Source organism: Pseudorasbora parva, chromosome 24 (genome assembly GCF_024679245.1).
Source record: "Pseudorasbora parva isolate DD20220531a chromosome 24, ASM2467924v1, whole genome shotgun sequence".
NCBI lineage: Eukaryota > Metazoa > Chordata > Actinopteri > Cypriniformes > Gobionidae > Pseudorasbora > Pseudorasbora parva.
Window position 1 is genome coordinate 26545672 of NC_090195.1, and position 18676 is coordinate 26564347.

Consider the following 18676-nt stretch of genomic DNA (forward strand, 5'->3'; position numbering starts at 1 on the left):
GTAAGTGTTCTCTGCTCTCCAGTGGTTTCATTGATTTAAACAAATGAAATGTACATTATTTTTTTTATTTTTTTTTTTTAAATGTTCCCACACATAGATGTTTATTTTTCTCTTTTACTGGATCTGAAAGAGAGGGAAGGGAAAAGCAATCAGAGAAACCACATATAGTCTTTATGGGAGGCACATGGTCAAGGCCGGCCTCTGTGAAAAACGCAGTATTTTGGTTCTGTGTGAGAGGGATAGATACACTGCCTGGGGGTTTTTGTACAAAAAAAAGGCACATTGACAGATTTCATAATAAAATGTCTTTTTCCAAAAATAGCTGTTTTAATTTTTTTTCCTTTACTCTTGTTATATGATCTCTGTGGTATGATTCATAAAAGGAGCAATAAATAAACTGTAAAATGTACAATTATTTACACACAAGCATCCAAATATGGTTAAGACATGTAAACAGCAGTTTATGGGAGGTATGTGATATAATTAGGGATCATAAAAAATGACAATATTTGGAAAATAATTATTGCTTTTACTACTTTCAGCTGCCTGTTAACAAATTGTTTCAACAGAACAATTATTGAGGGGGAAATGTTATGATTAGGGGCCAGATTTGGATACAGCTGAGTAGAAATGCCCACTGGCAACCAACCGTACATAATGCCATCCAGTGATGTGGTCACTGATCTAAGCTGTCCAGGTTTGGCTGGTTGCCATGGAGTTCTATTGGCTTTTGGTCCTGTGGCAGTAAGATGAACGGGAATTCAAATTTGCATATTTTCCATTCATATCAGAGGAAGAATGACATTCTGGAACTATAAATGTTATCAAATATTGTGAAATTGTTTGCTTCCAGTATTGGTATAAAATAGAAACGATTATAGGTTCACAACCTACAAAATAGGGCAAAACCAAAGGTATCGCTACAATGATAGAAATACACACATGTAGCTAGTCCAGAAAGAGCTTTGTACCATTCAACGGCTCACAGTGAAGAAAAAAAAAAAAAAAAAGATTGATAGCTGCATAGTAAAAGTTTGATAATAAATATTGACATGAGATGGTAAATCTACAACCCATGTGAAGATGTTGGCCCACAGTATGGTTTTGTTGCTGAAAAACCTTAAATTATCCATAGGTCCTTGTGTCTTGTGGGAGGTTTTGGATGTAAGCCATCCGAGGTGCAGGTGTTGCAGGAAAATTATAGATCTGCGGTGTCGGGCGGCATCAGAAAACAGTCCCATCCTTGGAACGGCAACATAATGGTTCCGTTCTTTAAGTTCTGTTAAAGTGTAACCACTCGCTCTGACTCACCGATGCAAACCACAGGTACTGTAGAGCAAATATTGAGACACTTAAAATAATTCAATTTTTTTTTTAGACCTAAAATAAGAGTCCTGTGGCTTGAAGTGACTTCATCAAAAATACACATACAGGACGGTTTCAGAGGTTAAAGGGATCATACTGTGAGGAACCAAAGAAAGAGCTACTGTGTCTTTCAGAACTCAAATTGTCTATTTATATTGGGTAGGAAGTTCCTGTAAGTTGCAAAAACAACTTGTTCTGGAACTATCAGACAGATAAAGACAGTAGAACAAAATGTCTAAAGGCACAGCAGCAAAAAAAAAAAAAAAAAAACATCCCGTTTAATTCCGAGGGTCAAAGAGAGGCTGAAAAACAGTATTGGCTCTTTTGGTGAAACTTTTGTAACAAGTTGACCTCAAAAAATGATTTTGGTAAGTGAAACTTTTAAATACTACTGCATTATTAGTTCATTATTTACATTCTCTTTGTTTTGGAATGAATACATCAGGTTCATTTTCTGTTCTGTAGATTCAGATGCATCCTCTTCGGTTTGTAGGAACCGAAATGTATGAGAAATGGCCGTGTGTGTGAAGATGAGAAGCAGCAAACCAGGATCCACTGTTGAGACATTCTCTCACATTTGTTCATAAATCTTATTTAGTTTTGTCAGTCCTTGCACACATTTGTCTGTGTCTGCGGTGCAGAGGTTGGGCAGGGGGTACGAGTCCCTTGTGTCAGTGGCAGCCACATGAGCGCACCACCATGTTCTTGTATTTTTTCAGAATGACGTTGGAGTTGTCATCGTAGTAGAGCACGGAGATCGCATGCAGTTTGGTGGGAGCGCAACATGGCTTTGGAACGTTCTCTGGGTTCATCAGATGGACCTGAAAAGTAGAGCAAGATGGGTTTTTTTAAACTTACGCTGAAATAAACATTAAAAGTTGTATTTTATGAAGAACCCACCAGTGTCTGTACAATAGCGTGATTAGTAGCATTCATATGGGCGTTTAGGGGAAAAGAGCATTCTCCATCACAGTAGTTTGCTGCGTAGCCCTCGGGTGCAATAATCCAGTCCTGATGAAAGACAGTTAAAATTAAAATAAACTTAAACCAGAGTCAACATATCAATTATTGATATGCAAATGGCCACTGAAGGCTGTGCATGTCCTTCATCTTTACCTGCCAGCCCAGTTCTCTGAAGCTGACGTACAGTTCGTGCTTTCTGCAGGCGGTCTTCTGATCACTGTTGTTGTAATCTGCCATTCACAGAGAAGAGAGAGATGAACACATGCTAGGTTACTGTATAACATACTACACATACTACCCTTTTGAAAAAGTGTGCTTAATTGTATTCAATTTGCAGTTGTAGTGTAGCCCAGTGGTTTTCATACTGTGGTCCTCCAGACGGTTCTAGGGGTCCCCACAACATTTCAGAGATGACAAAGCAAAAATTGAAGTCTACCGAACATCCCAAGTTGCTCTTCATTGTATCTTTCTAGTGAGTTTTTCTCACTATAGTCCCATTTATCTTGCTCACTGGGGTTAACTGTAAGGCTTCTCACTGTAAGGTTTCTTAACGCAGCATGCCTATATACATTTATTCTGAAAGTTGCTTATACAAATATTTTTTTAATTGAAAAAGTTCTTCAGGTTTATACATGTGACATTAAGTATGGCCAATTTAATTTGGAAAGAATATGTTGCATTTATAAGGTCACACTTACTATTTATTTAATAATTTAAAGTTTTAAAAAAAAATATATATACAAATATCTGCCGGATCTCACAAAAATGCGTATAAATCGTATAAGTGTGCAATGTCATGGAATGTATACGCCAAAACTCATTTTGGCGTGTCTATGCCACGATGTTTTTCGCGTGCATATGATACGCACTTTATGGCGTTTATACATACGAACCCCGCACCCCACCACCCTAAACCTACCCAAGAGCGTGTCATATGCACGCCATAAAGTGCGTTTCATATGCACGCCAAAATAAGTTTTGGCGTATACATTCCACAACATTGCACACTCATACTATTTATACGCATTTACATGTGATCGGATTTTAGGAAGGGGGTCCCTCATACAAGGTTCCTCATATCTGGGGTCCTTGGAATCATAAAGGTTTCTTTTAAATCATTATGTTTTATAATATTTAGTTATGCTTTAATTAAAGAGACTCATTTTGATGTGGTTACTAACAAAAGTACACCTACAATGACGATTTTGTCATCATTTACTCATATTATACTGAATTTTGAATCCAAATTGCAGAATGAGAGTCACTTTTGACCTTCTTTCCATCTTTATGCCATACAGTGAAATAAATTGTGACTGAGTTGTGAGGCTTTATTTTTAGCCTTACATTTCTTTTTATGCTCCATGTAAGGAAGAAAGTCAACCTGGGTTTCCATCCAAATGTCAAGCAAATAATTTCAAAGTTCACAAAAAATGGGGGGAAAAAACTAAACAAAAAAGACAAATAGCTTAATTTCCATCAAATTATAAGAGCAGATTTTTCTGTGTTCTAATGTCAGAATTGTGAGATAAAAAGTCGCAATGGCAAGATATAACGAAAAATACTTTTTTTCTCAGAATTGTGAGTCTATATATTGCAATTGCGAGTTTATGTCTTACAAATCTGACTTTCTGTCTCGCAATTCTGACATTATTATCACAAAAGTCAAAATTGCGAGAACAAAAGTCAGAATTGGGAGATAAAAAGTCGCAATGGCAAGATATAACACCCAAATTTGAGGGCGAAAAATACACTTTTTTTCTCAGAATTGTGAGTCTATATATTGCAATTGCGAGTTTATGTCTTACAATTCTGACTTTGTCTCGCAATTCTGACATTATTATCACAGAAGTCAGAATTGCGAGAACAAAAGTCAGAATTGGGAGATAAAAAGACGCAATTACCTTTTGAAATATTTTATTCTGTGGTGGAAACAAGCTTCCATACGTTTGTTTCTGATGCAATACTTCAAAAAGTGCATACAATGTCAACATCACGTCAACATCACAACACATTTGCTTTGCAACATACAGTAATGTGTCATTTACCAGTTGCTGTCAGCAACATTTACAGTTTATTTCAATTAGCTGTGCGGCTCCACCCTGTGACCTAGTCACATGTCAGCAGCAGGTAGGCTAGGGTTTCCTGAAGGGGAAGGTCATCTCTGGCACTGACTCCTGCTCTGAATTCAAACTCTGACACATTCTTTCCACTGGTGTTCTCATACACGTGGGTTTTTTTTTTTTCTTTGCTAAGTGCAGTGGAGAGGGAGAGGGAGAGGAGGGAGAACACTATGATATCAGTTCAGGCCAGCTGCAATCCCTTCCTGTTTTTTTTTTAGTTCCAGCCCGAAGAACAGAACTTTGGCCATCCAGGGTTCTTGCTGACCAAAACAGTGACAAGACATGCCATGGAGAAGGGTAGCTAGAAGAGGTGCCACTACATCGATTTGTCAACCCCCCACCAAATCCCAAATAAACCACACTTTTGCCTTGTCTGGAAGGCTACAGGCTCTTATAATATTTGTTTTCTTTTCAAACAGGCTGCTGAAGCCTCCCTAATGAAGCCATACTGTAATTTATTACTGTAATGACATTATGATGTAAGTAAATTTAATTTACTGCTCTCATAAGACAACATAGTTTATGTTGATTCAACATGACAATGAAAACCTGTCACATAATACAGCTGAGAAAAACAATAAATACAATCACCTGTCAAAATCAATATATAATGATTTGATAATAATAATAATAATAATAATAATAATAATGTACATATGATCAACAAAACAAATCTTTATTTTGTTTACAGCACATACAATTCATTCCCCAAAGTGTGTACATTGGTTTCGTATTTTCATGAAACACTTTGTAGGACATTAGATGGAAACTGCCCTGGGGAGGTGTCTAAATCACACTAGTTAAAGACTGCGGTACCCCAGGGTTCGATGCTTGGGCCCTTTTTCTTCTCTATATACACACTATTTACAACTCAGCCAGCATGACAAGTCCACACATCATCACAGTCCTGTTGGGCTCAACAACACTAACAACATCCAAGTCAGTCAGGAACCTGGTGGTAATGTTTAATGCAGGCTCATTGGAAAAACGTGCCTGTGGCGACATTTCTCTAAAAAAATTATGTTACATTGCCTTATGTATGTTTCTGTCCAATGAGTGTCGCTAAAAAAAAAACATTTTATTTGAAACAGATGAACGTGAATCTGTTACGTTTTACTACCGTAATTTGATTATTTTAGAATGAAACTGTGATTTGTATGTTTTGGTAAGTTATTGAAGATTTGCGAAAATGTAGGTATGTTTTTTCTATTGAGTCTGTGCTGGTTTAATGATGAACTTACAGAGGACCTAATATGAAATACACAATATTGCCTAAAGTATTGGGACACCCCTCTAAATCATTGAATGCAGGTGTTCCAATTATTTCCATGCTCACATGTGTATAAAATCAAGCACCTAGGCGTGCAGGCTGATTCTACAAACATTTTGTGAAAGAATGGGAGCTCAGTGAATTCAAGCATGGAACAGTGGTCCATTCGGGAAACTTGCTCATTACTTAATATTCCACGGTCAACTGTTAGTGGTATTATAACATAGTTGAAGTAATTGGGAACAGCAGTAACTCAGCCACGAAGTGGTAGGCCACGTAAATTCACAGAGAGACATGAACTAAACAGAGTGTTACTGACAGACTAGGAAGAGAAGTGCTACAACAATGTAAAATGGGTAATTTTTTATTTATTTTTTACATTCAAGTATGCAAACCTCTTTAACTTCACCCACTGCATTGCTATGACTGCCTATGAGCTCAAAATTAAACTAGACATTCTACAATTAAGAATTATTATTTTTTGTCAAATGGTACTTGTATGTATTTAAATGGACTAAAAAATACATCATTTAACTAAATTTTGGTTCTCAATATTTCGATAGAACTGACCAAGTTTGCCTTGCATATTTCCTGTTAAAAAATATTGTGATAATCTTTGAAATAAGTGAGCTTTTTTTTAAGATAATAGCAAAAAAAAAAAAAAAAAAGTGTTTTTGGACAGTTCACTTTACAAACACATTTACCAAAATGGACAAATGATTCTCATTAAATGGGTAAAACCTATATTTATTTTTAAAAAAAACTACATCTATTAAAAACATGATTGTCTATGAGTAATGTAGAGAAGAAATTAAGGCTGTAACTGAAACCACATGGTGAGTGTGAAGACAAATCTCTGAGGTCATCCTAAGAACTCAACAATCATCCAGGGCTAAGGTGTTTCCACTTTCTCCTTTAAGAGAAAGTTTGTTGAAAATCCAATTGATGCTGGTTGGCAAAAGCTTCTTGATCTTAAAGCTGTCATTGTATTTCATAAAATATTGTCATTAAAATATGTTGGGAACCCAACTAAATAAATTACATTAAACATTTTAATCTAACAATGTCAGGTCAATAAATATAAAAAGTCAGACAGCTGTTTATCATGTCAATTATTGTGCCTTTAGACTCAACAACAGGTGCGGTTTTTACCCCAAATACCATTCTTTTACATATTAATCCGTTATTTAAAACTGTTGATTGAATTACCTTGATCAAAACTGAAAATCAATATCAAGACGTAAAAACATCTATTGAACACAGAATCAACTTTGCATTGCTGTCCACAGTTAAATGGAGAATAAGCCAAATTTCCATGTGAATATTGAAAGTGCTGCGATAAGTGTGTCATCTAGTGGTTTAGGAGGATAAAATCAAATGCACTTTTACCCTGTAGTATCAACAAACTAATTATTCTTGTAGTTTGCTGTAATTTTCACAGTTAAAAGAGAACATAAATATATTCAGTATTGACTCAAGATAATTTCAAATAATTTCTGTTTAAACTATAGGTGCTGGGTTTGCAGCTTCAGATACAGCGTGACATTTCTGGCCTTCTTTAGCTCCCAAAGTAAGACCCCTTCTTGTATTTCTCTCACTCTGTCTGGCGGGACTAGGGTAAATATTTACTGAGATAAATCCGCCAGCAGGAGTGGCCCCCGAGCTCTCCCGAGTGGCCTTTTAGTCGGTCCCCCAGGGGTCCCCTTCCTCTCTGATCCCGAGCAGTGAACCTGTCTTACACAGACCCCCAACTGTGACATTTATAGTCAAGAATGTTCTACACCTAACCACAGGCCTGAGAATAAGGCCAAACTACAACCCAAGAATGGCAGGTTTTGACACACTAGTTACACACAACTCATACATATGGGAAGCTGACATGTCCTGTGGTGTGACATGCTATACTCCATCTATTTTAAACAGTATTTGGCCATTTCTTAAGAGGAATATTAGACTTTTTCTTCTTTTGATCCACTTCTGAAGTCTTTTTAAATGGACAAATCTCATGGAACCTAGGCTTGGGTAATATTTCTCCCCAAAAATCTATTTTTGTATGCATAGGAAACAAAGGCATTTTAGTACCAATAACCCATAATATTAATATGTCATTGCTTCAATCTTGTCTGGGCTGTATTCATCATTCAGAATTATGAGAATTATAAACAACAAAGCTGTATAATGCTAATAAGAGTGTTTTCCACATTACAGCAGAGGTGGACAAAGTACACAACTCTATTACTTGAGTAAAAGATTCCAAAAAGAATCGATTCCTCGATTCCAAGGCGTTGGGAATCGAGAGTCGATTCCAACGTTTAGAATCGATTCCATCGCGGGGAATCGACTCCTCTTTATTCACTTGTCTCTCGCTTACTAATAATGATTGGAAGTCTATTTAATTTTTGCAAAAGGCTCTTTTGAACAGTTAGTTTCAAATAACGAGTTAAAAATAAAGCAATTCAGCTGTTTGTTTTTTTTGCGTCATTGCGTGATGACGTCACTAGAACGTAATTCTAACTACTTATTTTTATGGTATGAAATGTTCAAATCAAGCCATATGTGAACGCATATCGCTGATTATTACTATACCTTTCATTCACTTAGTTTAATAGTGTTTATTGTCATTGTTTCCTTCTGTGATCCTGCATCGTGGACAAGTTTGCTACATTTTGCACACAAAAACTCCATAATTTTAAATTGTGAAATGGTTCTGTTGTCCACAACGGTAGGTTTTGAGCGCTGCTTACAGATGCAGATGTGAGGGTCTTATTTTAATTTTCTATTTTCTTTTATTTTCTTTAATCCATTGATAACTGAAAGAAAATGCGCCTAGACTAGAGTACAGCTTAATGACCGAGTCTAATGTTGCTATAGTAATGAACGCAACTTGCTCGCGCATCTGATTGACAAATAAACTGCGCACTCTTATATTATTGTTTTTGTTAATATTGTGGTTATTTTGCCTTGTACATTCTGTGCAAAAGCACTTATTTGAACGTATTCATTTAACTTAATTGTGCACATGCATTTTAGACATGTCATGTAGTTTTAAACATGCAATAAATGCACATCCATGAATAATGTGCTATCCTTTTTATTTATTAGGCTAAATCACATTTACTTCTGGGCTATATGGGCCATTTCAGGAGAATCCATCATTTAAAATTCATCAGAGTTATGGAAATGTATCACCATTTTACAAATAAAGTTACGGAGAAGGATACTTTCTACATCCTTGTATCCTGCTGTCACTCCGGAACTAAGTTCCTCCATCGATTTTGTTAAAAAAAGAAGAATCGAAAAGGAATCGAAAACAACAGTGCGGAATCGATTCTTGAGGAATCGGAATCGGAATCGATTCCAAAAGTTTCGGAATCGACCAGCCCTAAGTAAAAGTACTACTGGTCAAATATAACTCTGTTACAAGTAAAAGTTGTAAAAACAGATTTTTACTTAAGTAAAAGTACAGAAGTATTTGTTTTCAAAAGTAATTAAGTATCAAAAGTAAATTTCCTTTTTTATGCCAATGCATTATTTTATTATTTGTTGTATAAATGCACACTGTCATCATGGTTTAAGCCAAACTTAAACTCATTTAAATACTTGTATATAAGTTACAAAGCTCTTTGCAAAGCTGCTGTCACTTTAAGGCCGAATGCACGGATCCAATACACTGATACACTTCTGATATTCTCCCAACTTTACTCTTCTCTTTCTCCCAGATGTTTATATTTTTAATATTTTATAAGACATGCATCAAGAGTATGCCAACTAAACTAATCTTGATTTTTTTTTGTTTAACTGAAACATACTTTCAAAGTATGGCTATGGGTGCACACACTTGTGCCTACGAACCGTCTTCTTCCATATTGCTATGAACTGATCAGTGTTCAAAAAAGTTGGGAAAATGTATATGACCCTACAAGACTGATCCCTGATAGACCATCTGCCACAAAAACAACAACAAAAACTTAAAAAAGGAAAAAAATAATCGACCGACTTTCAGAGCTGCTACAGAAACGACTTTCAACTTTGATAGAAATGTTGTGGAGTAAAAAGTAGGATATTTGTCTTTCAAATATAGTGAAGTAAAAGTCATAAGTTTCCAGAAAAAGTAATACTCAAGTAAAGTACAGATACTCAAAAAGTGTACTTAAGTACAGTACTCAAGTAAATGTACTTAATTACTGTCTACCTCTGCATTACAGAATGTATTATGAAATATTAAGAAAACATAAATCGTAATTGTCCTACAAAAGACTTCATCCTCATGCAGAATATAATTTATTAAAGGCACAATATGTAATATTTTTGGGTTAAAAATATCAAAAAATAAAACACTAAAACAATGTTATATATTTTGCTGACGTCTACTTGCATCATCCCAAATGTTTAAATCCAAAGAAATAAGCACTTTTAACTAGGACACGTACCCTGTCCGTGCATCGCCTAACATTGACATCATACTCGCATTACCCTCGATTTCTGGTTTGATTTCGTAGAAACATGGAAACACCAAAGACACTTTAATATATTATGTGTTTTGTTAGACATGTGACCAACTGTTTGGATCCATTCATTGCCAGAAAACAAATGATTGTTATATAGCTCAACACAGTCTTATTGTTTAAATCTTGTTTTCTTCATTTACCACCAATACCATGTTTTACCATGCCTAATTAGATCTAGTAAGAGTAGCATTATAACACAAATTTTAACACACTCAAATAATGTATCTAATATGATAAAACATTGCTGCGTTACCCCACATACACATGACCGGAAGAAGCGGAAGCGATCGTCTGTGGCATAATAAAAGCTTTAGGAATCAAGACGTCCTCAAGCTACGTTTTTATTTTGAATAAGCAACTTTTAGCAGAGAAAAAATACATAATGTGGCTTTAACCTGGAGTTTTTTTAGTGAGATTCACCCAAATATGATGCATCTGTGTATTTAACATTAGCCAGAACATGCACCAGTAAACTGACCCAAGGCACAAGATAAACAGGACTATTTTGGGCCCTAATTCTCCTCTTCTGGCAAGGAAAGTCTCGATTTTTCTGTAAAAAGCAGTCTAAACATATTATCGCCATTTATTCATGTTTGTTGTCCACCATCTTTGTTTACTCTAAAGTCAATTTTTTTGTTTGTGATCTCATAAAAATCTCTAATAAGATTTAAAAAATATTTTAGTTTAGGCCAGGCCAGTCTTAACACACTGAATTCAGACTGTATTCACACAATCCAGTTTTTTTTTAGCTCATCCTTTCCTTTATTTACTGCCAGTATTTACAGTGAAGGGCTCTTTAGGAGTAAAACAGATATTTAGTGTGGAGTTTCATTGAGTGTAAAGGGCAGATTTGTGGTACCCCATAAAGCGCTTCTCTTCCTGCCAGTAAAATTTAATGCCACACTGTTACTGCTGTGAGCGGGTCCTGTGGGCCTCCACTGGCCCTCGAATGAAGACTGTTGCCTGCTCATCATACTTTATGGAGGGATGATCATCATTAGGTGTTTAATGATTCCGCTTCTGATTTGATTCTACTAAAACGTTCTGATTGTTTAAAGTGCCACTACAACCTTTCATGTAGAGTGGAATATATCTGTTTGTGAATGTAAAAGGTCTGCAAAATTTCAAAGATCAAAGTGCAGGATAAGTGGAGTCTCCCCAAAAAAAGAATAGATTCTGAACTGCCTGAAACGAGTCTAACTTCCTGCACGAACTTACACAGGTTTGTAATAAATGTACAAATGCTAGCCTATGATCTTCATTGGCTGCCCACAAACAACGTCTACTTAGACAGCCGGATACAGGCTGCATCCAGATCAGATGGTGGACCTGCCCATGGACATGACCAACACATCCCTGACATGTCTGCAGAAAGCGTGTCAATTTACCCCCCCTGCGGGAAAACCGCAGACTTGGCAACACACTGCAGTTGAGTTCTGTTAACATTTGACAACTAACGTTATGCGTTGCTCCGTTGCTCGGATTGGTTGTAGGTCTATCCGATGGATGTCTTTCCCTGAATGAGCCTGGTTTCTCCCACGTTTTTTTCTCCATTCTGGCCCTGAATGAGTTTTGGTTCCTTGCCATTGTCGTCTTTTGGCTTTCTCAGTGGTGGACACTCTAAATTCAACTATATTAACGATATGCCCGCATTGACACTATATAATAATTGAAAATAGCTGGATAACATTTTCACCAGAGCGGCTGTACAGCCGAATCAAATTCTGTTGCATTATCTGCCTGTTAACACTGTGAAGCTGTTTTGGAACAATTTGACATGTAAAAAGCGCTATATAAATAAAAGTGACTTGACTTGACAACAGACCAGGCCATCTGGCCAATCAGAGCAGAGTAAGCTCTCGGAAAGGGGGGGTTAAAGGGTTATATCTCATTAATTACTTAATGTCGTTGAACACCCGTAAGACCTCCGTTCATCTTCAGAACACAAGTGAAGATATTTTTGTTGAAAAACGATGGCTCAGACAGGCCTTCATTGACACCAATGTCATTTCCTCTCTCAAGACCCATAAAGGCACTAAAGACATCATTACAAAGCCCATCTCACTACAGTGGCTCTACAATCATTTTATGAAGTGACGAGAATAGTTTTTGTGTGCAAAAAAACGAAATAACGACTTATATAGTGATGGGCCGATTTCAAAACAAAGTTTTGAACTGTTATGATTCAGCGTAATGATTCATGATTTGGATCTTTTGTCAGACTGCTGAAATCACGTTACATTGGGAATTCAAATCATGAATCAATACGCTGATTCATAACTTTGTTTTGAAATCGGCCCATCACTATAAAGGTAGTTATTAAAATGTTTTTCCACACAAAAAATATTCTCTTCGCTACATAAAATGATTGTGAGCCACTGTAGTGAGATGGCCTTTGTAACGCCGTCTTTAGTGCCTTTATGGGTCTTGAGAGAGGAAAGGACATTGGTGTCAATAAAGGCCTGTCTGAGCCATCGTTTTTCAACAAAAACACCTTCATTTGTGTTCCAAAGATGAACGGAGGACTTAAGGGTGTCGAACGACATTAGGGTAAGTAATTAATGAGAGATTTTTCATTTTTGGGTGAACTAAGCCTTTAAGAGAGGCCTAATGCTTTATTGAAACGTTTCCGATTCTGTGAGAAAAGTGGTGATGCTGCAATGTATATTATGAGAAAATTAAAGAGCTTTTTGACTTTGGATGCATGTAAATAAAATTAGGAGTCTTTAAAATATATTAGGAGCACTTTAGCAGATCAATTTATTATTCTTTTAGTATTTTTATAGCCTGACAAGCCAGACCCACATCAAGATGTTTGGTCTGAAAACTCACCATAGACAGGGCTCAATCCGAGGGGCGGGATAAACGGTTGTCTTTCAAACTCCCTCTGCACGCGATAGGATAGCGCTACACCAACCAGAGCAATGAAGGTGAAACAGAGCTTGTTGAGAGATTTAACATTCACTGTATCCGGTCGGCAAAACTCCGAACACATCTTCCCTTTTTAAGAATGACTTCAGTGCCGTTCTTTGTTCTTTTCTCAGAGAAAAGCTTAACTCCAAGTCTTCCAGAGTCATGGTCAAAGCTGATTCGAAAGAGCAGACGCAACTCGGCCTTCGTCATTATGGCCCCGCCCACCGACTCTATACACGATGTGATTGGCCCAGCAACAGTTAGGGGAATACAGCTCAGAAGGGTATTGAGAGTTGCTAGACGACACTCGTGGGCAGATTAGATTTGCTGCCGCTCGGGTGCGTCTAGATTTCTAGGCTAGTATTTTTATTGAATAATTCTAAAATAATAATAAGTCTGACCTACACTGAAGAGGATGAAATAATTTCTTATTACTGTCGTGAGTGCAGCTCCGTCACAGCTCTGGAATCACTGTCAGAGTATTGGTGGAAGAACGCAGATGTTCAAGAACCATTAATAGAAATAGTTATATTAGGCTTACGACCGTTTTGGTTTGACAGTTACAGCCCAAAACTGTCAAAATCACATGCCAAGATACACACGTGGTTTCTTGACCAAAAGACAAAAACATGGTAACTGTAATGAAATCTCGCAGACGCCTCTCACGGAAAGCTTCTCTTTGGAGCAATTACACAATGACATTCCTGGTGGTGACGGCATGCTGGAGTAATGGACACGGCGTTCCGCATGGAATAACATCCATCCTGGAAAGAGCTGAGGCAGGGAGGCTGTCTCACCCCACTCCCTTGATGACTTGAAAGAGAATGTGAGTGCTGTCTGCGTCCATGTGAAGTTTATCTCTCTTCCTGTCTTTCATCACTGTGGTTATTAAACCTCCATCCCCAGAGCTCGCCGATGTCTAATTACACCAACGGTAAACAAAAGGAGGGCTGAGGGAGGGGGAGATGAAAAACCGCAGCTGGACAGTGCCGTGTTATTATAATTCTTTAAGCGATACTGTTAACGTGGTCAGGCATTTTAGCCCAGCACCTAATGACAGCACGGAGGTAATTACAGGTCTAGGGCTGGGGCGGCACATACTGAGCCGAGCTAGACGCTTGTTAACTTCCCTCAGGCCAAAGGCCGGCGAGCTCCCCCGCACCTCGAGCCGAGCATTATCGCTTAATGTGCTGTTTTGTTTTTACAGATAGCCAAAGCTTTAGAAAGAGTGTCAAACCTCTAATCGCACGTAATGTGCTTCGCCTGAATTGGAAGCTCATAGAGACAGAAAGAATTTTCAAAGGGTGAAACCTGTCAAGAACACGTCAGGGTCATTTTTCTGCCCAGAATCAAAAGAAAGAAAAGATAAATGAAGCCTGTTTTTAGGATCATTAAGATTTTTTGCATTCTGACATTATTTTCATGACAATTATGCACATTTCCCTCACCTCTCATTACTATAGTGCAAAAAAAAAGCCTTGTCATTACTGTGATGTGAAAATGACATTATTTGTATTGTAAAGTTTTTGCAGTACTGCTGTAAAACAAAAAACAAAACAGAAAGAAAGAAAGAAATGTAAAATGTCCTGACACTCAATATTTTTAATAAGGTTATAGATATGGGTATCTTTTTAATTAATAAACCTCTTATATCAGTGTTATTTTAATATGAATCATTTACTATTAAAGAATTTATTAAGATTGATAAATTTAATATTTGAATTAGGTTGAGTTATATTTTCCTTTTTATTTTTAAAGTTTTGAACCTTTTTTAAACCTTATTTTTAAACCTATCTGTAAATAGGTTACACTTTATTTCAAGGTGTGTTACAGTATAAGTACTGAGTAATATTAATTAACTACATGTATAGGGTTAGGGTTTGGTATAGGGTTAGTTGCATGTAATTATGCATCATCTACTGTTTATTTATTATTAATTTGTTTTGTATTACAGTTTAAAATAATTGTATTACTTCAGCTTATTCTATTTGTGCTAGTTGCCAATGCCACATTGACTAATTTTAGTTGTATTACAGTTTTTCATCTAAGATTTATATTTGTGTACACTTTATTTTGATAGTCCAATTTAGACATTATAATTTATCTGTAAAATCTGGAAATTTTACAGTAATTTACCAGTATTGCTGTGTGAAAGGGACTAAAGTCTTACGAGTTTGGAAGGACATGAGGGTAATTAATAGCCTAGAAATCTAGACGCACCCTAGCGGCAGCAAATCTAATCTGCCGCGAGTGTCGTCTAGCAACTCTCAATACACTTCTGAGCTGTAAATGCCAAACTCTGGACCGGCCAATCACATTGTCTATAGAGTCGGTAGGTGGGGCTTAACATATTGACGGCAGACTTGCGTTTGCATGCTTCTAGTAAACACAAAAACTGGCGAACGGCGGCCTTTCGAATCAGCTTTGACCACGACTTTGAAAGACTTGGAGTTAAGCTTTTCTCTGAGAAAAGAACAAAGAACGGCACTGAAGTCAGTCTTAAGAAGGGAAGATGTGTTCGGAGTTTTGCCGACCGGATACGGTGAAAGTTTAATCTATCAACGAGCTCTGTTTCACCTTCGTTGCTCTGGTTGGTTGTAGCTCTATCCAACTGCGTGCAGAGGGAGTTTGAAAGACAGCCGTTTATCCCGCCCCTCGGATTGAGCCCTGTCAATGGTGAGTTTCCAGACCAAACATCTTGATGTGGGTCTGGCTTGTCAGGCTAGGTAATTAAAGGTGCACTATGCAGCTTTTGTCCACTGGAGGGCGCCTATGCAAAACAAATGCGTAGTTTGATGACGCAAAGTGTGAGCGCAGCATCTTGGGAGATGTGGTCTTCTCATCACAGCCGGTGAAAAATAGGACTCGGGCAGAAATCACGTTCATGCATGCGGTTATTAACGTTACTGTAGTCTAAAGCAGAGCAGGACCGAGTGTTATGGACCTGAGCAAAGCTGCTGGAGCGATTGTTAAACAAATACCCGCCTTGCGAATACCGGGACTTTTATTATGACGGGACGGGACACATTCGCCGGGCGCCTGCACAGATCCGCTCTTCCGGTTATGATTTTGAGGTAATGGAGCTCTGTTTATCATATTAGATACATTTAAGTGTGTTTAAAACGATGTTATGACGTTACTCCGTGGGTTCACTTGTTCACACTGCTAAGAGTAAAGCGCTCCTGCCCAATAAAAGCCGAAACCAAGGGTAGCGCAGATATGACGCAATTGACAGGCGACTCTCTCAAATGCAATGCTGCAACGTCCCGGTCCTTAGTTAAAATAGCAATTTTCTCACAATTTACAAATAGTTGGAAACATCTGGGATATTGTAGGTACTCAACTGAACAAAATATATAACACTGGCCTAGTGGTTTTTGGATATTTTACTGCAAAAATACTACATAGTTCACCTTTAATGATATCATTTTAATTTTTGGATGAACTAACTCTGCTAAAACTTTATTTTGATGCTCCCCAACAGACATTTTACTGATTAAAAAGTAACTTTGTCATGTACATGTCAGCTTATTCTAATAACCCAAACCCTAATTTACTAATACTATGAGAGTTAGTAGACTAACATAGTAATAATAATAATAATAATAATAATAATAATAATAATAATAATAATAATACGTTTTATTTGTAACACACTTTATATTAAACAAAATCTCAAATTGCTAAAGTAGACTAACATTATATTAACTACCTAACTTTGCAACTACATGTCAACTACTTACTCTTAGAGTATTAGTAGACTGTTAAATTAGGGTTTGGGTTATTAGAATAAGCTGACATGTACATGACAAAGTTACTTCTAGTCAGTAAAACGAAGGTTCGTACTAGTCATTACAGGAACCTGCACAGAGTAACGGCTGTAATTTTTGTATTGTTTTACCCTAGTCGCTATCCACTGCTTAAAATCCATAATTTTAAAAATAGTTCTGCACGTGCTCCTTCCTATTATGGAAGGAGCGCGTGCAGAACTATTTTTAACAACCCGATCACACATAAATGCGTATAAATAGTACGAGTGTGCAATGTCGTGGAATGTATACGCCAAAACTCATTTTGGCGTGCATATGATACGCTGTTTTTCGCGTGCATATGATACGCACTTTATGGCGTATATATGACACGCGCTTGGGTAGGTTTAGGGTAGTGGGGTGGGGGGTTCGTATGTATAATACGCCATAAAATGCGTCTCATATGCACGCGAAAAACCGCGTGCCATAGACACGCCAAAATGAGTTTTGGCGTATACATTCCACGACATTGCACACTCATACTATTTATACGCATTTTTGTGAGAATACCCTGATTTTTAAAGTTACTGCTTTTGAGGTCCGAAAGGGATAGAAGGACATAGGGCATGGGGAGTAAAAGATGGCTTTAATTTCATTTCAGGGTGAACTATCCCTTTAAGTGTGTTGAAAATGATGTTATGACGTTACTCTGTGCGTTTGCTCAGCGGCTGCTGTGACACTAGTTACACACTACTAAGAGTAACGCGTTTCTGCCAAAAAAATTAATAAAACGCTAATATGACGCAATTGGCAGGCATCTCCCTCAGACACCCCAGGTCCTTGGATAAAATAGCAATTTTCTCAAAATTTACAAATAGTTGGAAACATTTGGGATATTTTAAGAACTCAGCTGAACAAAATATATAACACTGGCCTAGTGGTTTTTGGATTACAAAAATACTACATAGCACACCGTTAATGACAAAATTTTATTTGTGTGTGTGTGTGTTTTTGTGTTTAAACTATGCCTTTAAGCAAACAGTCTGTCTGTCTACTAATACTCTAGTTGACATGTGGTTACAAAATTTATTATACTTAGTGGAATGTCTAAATTGGACCATCAAAATATAGCGTTACCTTATTTTATTTCATTTCAGTTTTTTTCTTTTTTATTAATTAAAACAATTCTTTCCCCTTTTAGTTTTACTTAACAACAACTTTGCATCATATTCCAGATATGATTGATATGACTCTGATTCACAAGCTTTTAATGGAGCTTCAAATCGATTTCCTTTCAGTAGCGATTCTTTCAGTTTCTGTCATGTCGACAGGGATGTTTAATTCATTGCATAATAAAATGACCTCATCAGTGCACAATATGCATTATGACAGTAGTTTAACTTTTTTACACAACACAACTATATTACATATGTATGAAATGTTTAGTCATTTAAATAGATATAGCACAATTGTTAATTATCATCATCATAAATTGTCATGAAAATTCAGTCAAAATGCAAACAAATGTTATTACATGAAATATGACGTTATTTTCTTAACTCTCGACTCTGAAATGAACACATTTCCCCCCCAAAAGTTATTTCTTAACATTGGATTTAGCAATTAGAGAGCCTAAAACTATAGTGCACTTGTATCTCTTAATATGGGTCAAGATGCAGCGCTCACAGGCAGTCTATGAATGCTTTGATAAGAGTGATTTCATATTGGAACCATATGCCTTCTCAACACTGCCATGAGGGGACGGCTGTCACAACGGCCTCGCAACTT

At 37.0% G+C, this 18676-nt stretch overlaps 1 protein-coding gene across 1 annotated transcript in view; it reads right to left on the reverse strand.

Annotated features, from left to right (window-relative positions):
- Positions 1-508: 508 nt before the first annotated feature.
- Positions 509-18676, reverse strand: part of bmp6 (bone morphogenetic protein 6) — a 72705-nt gene continuing 54537 nt past the window's right edge. Inside the window, exons 5-7 of the mRNA XM_067434301.1 lie at positions 2482-2558; positions 2266-2376; positions 509-2186 (exon numbers count right to left, since the gene is read on the reverse strand). Of these exons, the coding sequence (XP_067290402.1) occupies positions 2037-2186; positions 2266-2376; positions 2482-2558 (338 nt within the window). The 3' untranslated portion in view covers positions 509-2036. The remainder of the gene's footprint in view (positions 2187-2265; positions 2377-2481; positions 2559-18676) is intronic.